The sequence below is a fragment of the Myxocyprinus asiaticus genome, chromosome 20 (genome assembly GCF_019703515.2).
Source record: "Myxocyprinus asiaticus isolate MX2 ecotype Aquarium Trade chromosome 20, UBuf_Myxa_2, whole genome shotgun sequence".
In the NCBI taxonomy this organism is placed as follows: Eukaryota; Metazoa; Chordata; class Actinopteri; order Cypriniformes; family Catostomidae; genus Myxocyprinus; species Myxocyprinus asiaticus.
The window spans coordinates 29541469-29549843 of record NC_059363.1 but is presented as its reverse complement, the minus strand read 5'-3'; the positions used below and the strand labels follow the sequence as shown (position 1 = coordinate 29549843).

General features: G+C 37.4%; 1 protein-coding gene across 2 annotated transcripts; it reads left to right on the top strand.

Annotated features, from left to right (window-relative positions):
• Positions 1 to 1318: 1318 nt before the first annotated feature.
• Positions 1319 to 8122, top strand: LOC127411048 (collectin-11-like). Of its 2 annotated transcripts, none has more exons than XM_051646383.1 (7): positions 1319 to 1431; positions 2070 to 2200; positions 2388 to 2459; positions 6559 to 6630; positions 6720 to 6773; positions 6897 to 6992; positions 7297 to 8122. In XM_051646383.1, exons 2-7 carry the CDS (start codon positions 2071 to 2073, stop codon positions 7686 to 7688), a joined length of 816 nt encoding a protein of 271 aa, XP_051502343.1. In that variant the 5' UTR covers positions 1319 to 1431; position 2070; the 3' UTR covers positions 7689 to 8122. The 2 variants fall into 2 exon arrangements, with proteins under 2 accessions (XP_051502343.1, XP_051502342.1); XM_051646382.1 differs by having other exon boundaries at positions 7279 to 8122.
• Positions 8123 to 8375: the final 253 nt, after the last annotated feature.

Sequence of the window (8375 nt, the reverse complement as noted above, 5' to 3'; positions counted from 1 at the left end):
GGTATTTCAAATTGAAACACAAAAATTCACTTTTGAATCAATGCTTTTAAAAAAAAAGTCTTTGTTTTTTTAATGATTTATGGGAGACCGGGGCTAGTTGTCACATGTATTCCTCTAGTGAATATGAGGTGAATTTTTTTTTTTGTATACCTTAAAAAGTCTTGGCTAAAAAAAAAGCAGTTGGTAAGTAGTTATAATGGAAGTTGCCATTAAATAGCCTATTTTAGGCTTTTCAGCAAAATTAAAACAGAAAAAACAATTATGAAACACTAAATAATTCATGAAATCGCAAAATTGTAAAAGCAAACAGAAAAGTATCAAACCATTGTTTTGGCCAACAAATATTGTAATCAATCAAATGTATACATTTATAAAATTTGAAATACATGTGCCACCTTGCCTCAATAAATGACAACTTGCCCCCAACCTGACATTTAGGAAAAATACCCTTATGCTGAGAACACAAGTCAACCTTAAAAAAGAACTTATATATTGATCTGTTTATCACACACACACACACACACACACACACACCTATTGTATCGCTTCTGAAGACATGGATTTAACCGTTGGAGTCTGGATTACTTTTATGCTGCATTTATGTGCTTTTTGGGAGCTTCAAAATTGTGGTATTCATTCACTTGCATTGTATGGATCTACTGAGCTGAAATATTCTTGTAAAAATTGTAATTTGTGTTCTGCAGAAGAAAGAAAGTTATACTAATCTGATATGGCATGATGGTGAGTAAATTATGATAACATTTAAATTTTCGGGTGAACTAATCCTTTAACATTATTGTTTTCTGGATTTTTTCAGATGGAACACAGACAAATATTTACTGCCACCCTGTGCACCACTGCACAAACTGCACATCTGCTGTTCCCAGGCTGACCTCATCCTGTTTTGCCCCTAATTAAATCCATAAAACTTCTATGCATGTTTTCTGTCTATTTACATTGCAGTCCAACATACTGTACAGTATATGCATACTGTATAATTATAACAATACTATTTGCTTGGCATCAAAAAAAAAAAAAAAAAAAAAAAAAACAATGGAATGGAATGGAATGGAAATGACACCCCACAATCTTTAACTTGCGACTTTAATCTTGTGAATGTTGAGAATAATTTTGATGTTGATTTTTTTTTTGTGTGTTTTTTTGTTTTGTTTTTGTTTTTTGTGGTATGTGTTAAAATTCGTGCTGTCACTGACCCTGATACATTCCCATGTAATTATCAGAGAAGAGTATTGCAGAGCTGGTCTCTTATCTCTGTGTTTATATGTACATGCTCACTCTCAGGCCTGTTTCTTGCAGGGTCCGTGAAATGAGAAATTTCAGTGAGACCACCAGTGAGCAAACCTCCATTAACTCACTTGGGTCCATATACATGCTGCTTTTTATTTAGTGTGCGTTGGAATTCAACACAAGGTAAGTCCATTTCAAAAGCAGTACAGCCTTCTGCATGTTGCACAGACAACAACAAATGTTACTTTTAAAATTAGAAGTCACAGAAGACTTCACAGTGTGCTGGTTTACTATCTTGTATCAGCTTTGAAATGAAGTTGGACAACGAGATATTGCGTGAATGAGACAGATATAAGCATTTGTGTTGTTTTGTGTATTTGCTTTGTAAACACTTTGCTTCCTGACACTGTGGGCATTGTTACTGTATAATTGTGGTAGCTTGTTTGTGCTTCCATGGCACAAGACCAATTCATCTCTTTTAATGATGATATTGACTTTTCTATTCATTATGGACATGTTGTCTATTATTCAGTCTCCATAGTGGTCGAAGTGGCACAGATAATATGATTTCCATTTCCATGTATTATATCACACATAAACATACACCTTGTTCTTTAGATAATATGAAAGGATTATGTAGACACTTGCGATCATTATGGTTGGCACCAAAGTCTTTGTAAATGCAATATCAATTGCTATTGTACTGTAAAATATTGCGATCAACATGCCATTGCTGTGGACAAAGTCTGTATAATCTACTGTATGTTATGTTGGTCACTCCTTCTTTTTGCCAATACCAAAAGACGTCTGTTTGTTTCCAGTATGGGTGCAGAAAAGCTGGTGGCTTGTGTGTTGGTCACTATGTTAAGTCTGTCACTTGTGAGGTCAGTTCGCAGTCAGCACATGCCAGTAGAACCATGCTTTGTACAGATCCTCGTACCTGGACTCCAAGGTACTTTACTTAATACACCACAATATGTCATTTACACTTACTACTAAAGTTCTTAATCCAATTCCAACAGTCTCTGGATTGCATTTATAAATTGTGGTTGCAGAAATATGGCTAGGGTATCATTCTCTGAAATGCACGGTATTGTGTAAGTCTCTGTGTCAACTTTGTTCTTCCTCTACTCCTGGAGGTGAAGCAGGGGAGAAAGGAGAGAAAGGAGCGCCTGGGAGACCTGGGAGAATAGGACCACCTGGAGAGCCAGGTAATACTAAACCCTCTTTTGTGTAGTTAATTTAATTCCATCACAGTAGTTTTAATTACTGTGCACTCAGTTTTAATCCTAATGAACAGGAGAATAGTGCAAAGTCATGTTTTGCTGCATTCATGTTTTGTTTAAATAAATTATCTGAAGTTACATGCAGAGTTGAAGCACATGCCAAACTTTATAATACAACATTTTTGCTATAACTAAAGGTGTTCAAAGAGTTGTGATATAGATAATTGTTTGGCCTGTAATCAAAAATGGCAGCAGATTATTAGTAAACTGTTTTTTTTTACTAATTGACATCAAACCTGCCACAACACATTTTGAAACGTTTAGTTTGAATGCACACAAATGTAAATGAGATTTAAAAGGATAGTTCACCCAAAAAATGAATATTCTCTCATCATTTACTCACCTTCATGCCATTCCAGATGTGGATGACTTTCTTTTATCTGCTGAACACAAACAAAAAAAGTTTGAAGAATATTTCAGCTCTGTGGGTTCATACAATGCAAGTGAATGGGTGGCAACATTTTGAAGCTCCAAAATCCACAAAAGGGCAACATAAAAGTACTCCAGATGACTCTGGTGGTTAAATCCATATCTTCTGAAGTGATATGATAGGTGTGAGTGAGAAACAGATCAATATTTAAGTCCCTTTTCCTTCACTTTCACTTTCTCCTTCTTCTGTTTTTGGTGATTCACATTCTTAGTGCATGTCACCCCCTACTGGGCAGGGAGGAGAATTTATGATAAAAAATGACTTAAATATTGATCTGTAATATTTTTTCTGAACAGGTGGATTTAACCACTGGAGTCATATGGACTACTTTTATGATGCCTTTATGTGGATTTTGAAGCTTCAAAATGTTGGCACCCATTCACTTGCATATATGGACCTACAGAGCTGAGATAGTTTTCTAAAAATCTTTTTTTGTGTTCTGCAGAAGAAAGAAAGTCATACACATCTGGGATGGCAGGAGGGTGTGTAAATGATGACAGCATTTTCATTTTTGGGCGAACTGTCTCTTTAAGAACTGTGGCGGAGGGGAAGATTTTCGGCGAAAATCGGTCTGTTTCTCACACAAAGCTATCATTTTATCTCAGAACACTTGGAAAATAGCACACTAGTCTTATGTGCTCATTTTATGGTACTTTTATGGTGCTTTTTGTCATTTTTGGGACACGACAAGCCAGTCTCCACTCACTTTTACTGTATTGAAAAGAGCGGCTAAGACATTCTGCAAAATAACTCCTTTTGTGTTCCACTGAAAATATAAACGTTTAACCAAAGCTGTGTCCCAAATGATGCACTATACACTTAATATACACACTATGCACTCAGCCATGTAGTGTATGAATTTTCAAAGTGTAGTATCGTTCCAAATGGAACACATAATTTTTTTTTACAAACACGGAAGCATTCGCTGTTTAACAGTTGACGGAAGTGACGAATTTAAACACGTGATGTGTTGTCGCTAGCATTAGCGTGTTAGATAACTTAAATTAAACACTTGTATCTCAATCAAAACACATATTAAAGGTAAAGCATTCAGCTTACATTTGTACGGTGTTGTCTTCACTAAAGTTTCACTTGTTGCTACATTCTCCACTTTTTACAACTGTTTTGTCAGACCAGCAAGGTGACACCGCCTCTTCCGCTATGTATGGCAAGCCATGATTTTTTCCACACTCCGTTTTAACGGTTGAAGAAGTGCATCATCCTGGTTCTAATAGTACACTTTTTTTTGTTGCATTTTAAGTTTTAACATACCACTCGCACTACTTACACTACAAAACTATGTAGAATAGTGCAGGAGTGTGCATTTTAGGATGCATCACTAGTGACCAAACTGTCCTTCTTAGAAAAATCACACAGGTAACACTTTATTTTGATGGTCCCAAGTAGATATTTAACTGACTATAAGTGACTTATCAAATGGCTTGCTATAGCTAGTAAACAGTGTTTCAACAAACATTCAGTAGACTTTCAGTAGCCTGTATATAGATCTTTATTAATGACCTTTTAATGAACTGATGTTCTCAACAATAATGTAAGTAGGTCATTAATAGAGACCTATATACAGGCTACTGAAAGTCTATTGAATGTTTGATGAAACACTGTTTACTAGCTATAAGAAGTCAGTTGATAAATGTAAGTAGGTCATTAATAAATATCTATATACAGGCTACTGAAAGTCTACAGAATGTTTGTTGAAACACTGTTTACTAGCTATAACAAGCCAGTTGATAAGTCACTTATAGTCAGTTAAATATCTATTTGGGACCATCAAAATAAAGTGTTACCATCACACACAAGGAGTTCTGAGTTGCCAAATTTATACACTTAAATTGACAGCCTGATCTCATAGAAACCTGTTTTTGCTAAATTTTAGCTAAATGATTTTTGACTAAATTACATCAAAACACTTATTATAGTTGATACATTTTAATAACTAACTACAGAGCTTTGATTAAATTGCGCAGTATTTCATTTGATAGCTGTTGCATTTGCTATGCAAAGGACATATGAATAGCATGCTAGTCGACACATGAGCTGAAAGTGTCATAAAAGCACCAAAAACTGAGGTGGATGCTTCACATTTGCTTTTTTCTGACTTTCAGTTAGGTTTAGGTTTAGTGATACGTGTGAGGAACCTTATAATATCATTTCACGATTTCATACAGTCCTGAAGCACTTTAAGGTTAACAGATTTGGCATGCTAATGGAGGGGCTCGAGTACGGGACTGGGCTTGAGCTCTGAAATCCCCTGACTTAAAGCAAGAAATAGACAATTTTGAATTATAATTGGTATAGGCGTATACTGTATACTGGCAGAATCGTCACTGGTGTAATGGAGAGTAGCTGCTTATACTGACCATTTCAAGGATGTAAACAATATCAAAGGAATTAGAACACTACTGTGCATGTCTGGACCTGAAGCATTTCTGGTCAATGCATTGTTGCCCATTCCATGGGCAGTCTGTTTCACAGACACATCGTAAGCAATGCCACCCAATTCATGGACAGTCTGTTTCACAGACACATCGCAAGCAATGCCACCCATTTCATGGGCAGTCTGTTTCACAGACACATCACGAAGCAATGCCACCCATTCCATGGGCAGTCCGTTTGCACAGACACATCGGAAGCTATGCCATTTCATAAAGCTAGTCATCTTTCAGTAGGGTATGGCACATTACATGCCATTTGTAAGGGTTTCATGTTTGCTAGTCATATAAGGTTATATTCATTGTATTACTAATACTTCTGCTTTTTTCAGGTTCCTTCGCCTGAGACCTGGTCGTCTAAGTTGAACTATTAGTTTAGTTCTCCTTTTGGGGGGACATAAGTTTAAATTAGGTTCTAATATTCTTTTGGGGGTAGCTCCTCTACCCTGCCGTCATCGCCTTCTGGCAGGCTCTGATGGTTCGAGCGAGAATCCTGACGCTGAACCATAGGACAGGGCTTACACCAAGGGAAACTAATCTATAACTAACTCATGTTATTCCATACTATTGAGTTCTCTGAGAGAAATGTAAGCCTAAGCATTAATTTTCACAGAGGACTCGTAGTAGCATTACGTCATTCATTCATTCAATCCCAGAATCTCATACAATCATTATCTAGCCTATGCCTTATAAGGTCCCACAGCTGTGTATCATTGCTTGTATGCTGTGTTGCTTCACCCACCACCACCCCAACACCTCCAGTTTTGGTCCCATCCTGTTGTGGGGGGGTAGTTCATCTTTCCTTTCGTCATCGCCTTCCGGCAAGTTCTGATGGTTCAAGCGACGAATAGTCCTTGAAATGGTCTATATTGTTGGGATATGATTGGCGGGCCTAGATGAACAAGCTTCATCTAGCTAGATTTAGCAAGCTTCAACAAGCTAGATGAACAGTCACATAATTTTCATGAGACCAGCCTCTAAATGGACCCCTTATCTTACCTTGTATTTAGTATGGTTGAGGCAATCTGAACCAGAATTCAGCATTGGTGACATATATTTTTTAATGTCTTTATTGATTTATTTGCTTATGTTGGTAGTTTTAGACAATTTTAAAGAGATTTAAAAGATTATTTTTGTAATTCAGGCCACACTGGACTGAAAGGCCAACAAGGCAGCATGGGACAATATGGGAAGATGGGCCCCTCTGGACTTAAAGGTAACTTAATTTAATTTGCAATTTTTAAAGTATTTATAGTGCTTTGTCCAAGTGCTTAATAATACTGTGTGCTTTCCTTTTTTCCCCAGGTTTAAAAGGTGATATAGGAGATCCAGGACCAAAGGGCCCAGATGGGGAGCCAGGTATAGGCTTTGCTGAAATAGAATTAAGTTCAGACATATTAGTTGAATTGAACTCATTAGGAATCTGTTTAACGCTTGGACTACTCGTTTGAATGGTCATTTGAATCTAACTTGTGTTTTCAGGGCTTCCCTGTGAGTGTGCACCATTACGGATGATGATTGGTGAAATAGACATTCAAGTGGAACAATTAACAAATGATCTGAAGTTCATTAAAAATGGTATGTCCTGGAAATTCATGACAACAAAAGAAAGAATGAACCATGTGCACTCTCTACTGCTTTTTGTGTGGCAGGATATTAAAATAATATATTGATCATCCTCCTAATTTAAATGCATTTCACCTGTCAAGTTAATTCATACGGTTGTTCTTTTTTGATGCACAGGGTGAATGCATGTAGACAAAAGAATTTAGCAATTAGCCAGAAGCTCTTTTGTCTGTCTGTCAGGTAAGAATGCACTTGTGTGAATGCTGGGTGCTGCGGTGTGATTATAGAAATTTTTCAGCACTGCCCTCCCCCGCAGCTGTCGCTGGCATCAAAGAGACTGACAGCAAGGTGTATCTGCTGGTGAAGGAGGAAAAACGCTACAGGGACGCTGAGGTGTTTTGTCAAGGGCGCAGTGGACACCTGGCCATGCCCAAGGAAGCGGCGGCCAACAGAGCCATTGCCGGCTACATCACTGATGCTAGCCTTAGCAGAGTGTATATCGGCATTAATGACCTGGAGCGAGAAGGCCATTTTGTATATGTGGAGCGCTCACCCATGACCACTTTCAGCAAATGGAGGGAGGGGGAGCCAAACAACGCTTATGATGATGAGGACTGTGTTGAGTTGGTGTCTTCAGGCGAGTGGATTGATGTAGCTTGTCACCTCACCATGTACTTTGTGTGTGAGTTTGACAAGGACAGTGTATGAGCTGCATCATGCATCCAGACAGGAAAGTGAATAAGAATAGTTTATAATAGCAAAGATCTAAAGACATCAATGCAAGAAGGCTGAATTTTAAATAAGAAGCAGCACAGTACTGAAGATTTTCTTATCTACCAATATACTGCTTTAATTATGACACTAAAATAAAATGTAAAATAATTAAAAACACTGATTGATTGGCTTCTGGGCATAGTTAAAAAAAATTACTGTTCTTCTGTGTAATGGTATAAAATATTTGTACGTTATTTCTGAAGCATAATACTCTGGAGCAGTGTTTCTCAATCCTGTCCTGGAGTACCACTAACACTACACATTTTGGATGTCTCCCTAATTTAACATACTCATTTCAGACCCAGCAGCATTCTACTAATGAGCTAATCAGTAGAATCAGGTGTGTTGGATAATGGAGATATCCAAAATGTGTAATGTTAGTGGTACTCCAGGAAAGGATTGAGAAACACTGCTCTAGAGGTTCAGTAAACTGCATACAGTGGCCCAAAAACTATTAGGACACATAAGCCACACTTAAAAATGTGTAGATTTCATTACATAAATAAAAAAAATTTGCAATGAAAAGGCTGCCCATGTTGCTGTCATGCCTAAATCTGCCCCTGTGGACATGTTCAACTAAGGTCTGATGACTGGAAAGTGCCCAAATACCGTTTGAATTAA

Excerpts from the sequence above, each read along its gene's own strand:
- LOC127411048 (XM_051646382.1), top strand. The coding sequence starts at position 2,071 with ATGGGTGCAGAAAAGCTGGTGGCTTGTGTGTTGGTCACTATGTTAAGT. Across the intron at positions 6,631-6,719 it reads GGGCCCCTCTGGACTTAAAG|GTTTAAAAGGTGATATAGGA; the intron begins GTAACTTAATTT and ends TTTTTTCCCCAG. Across the intron at positions 6,993-7,278 it reads TCTGAAGTTCATTAAAAATG|CACTGCCCTCCCCCGCAGCT; the intron begins GTATGTCCTGGA and ends GAAATTTTTCAG.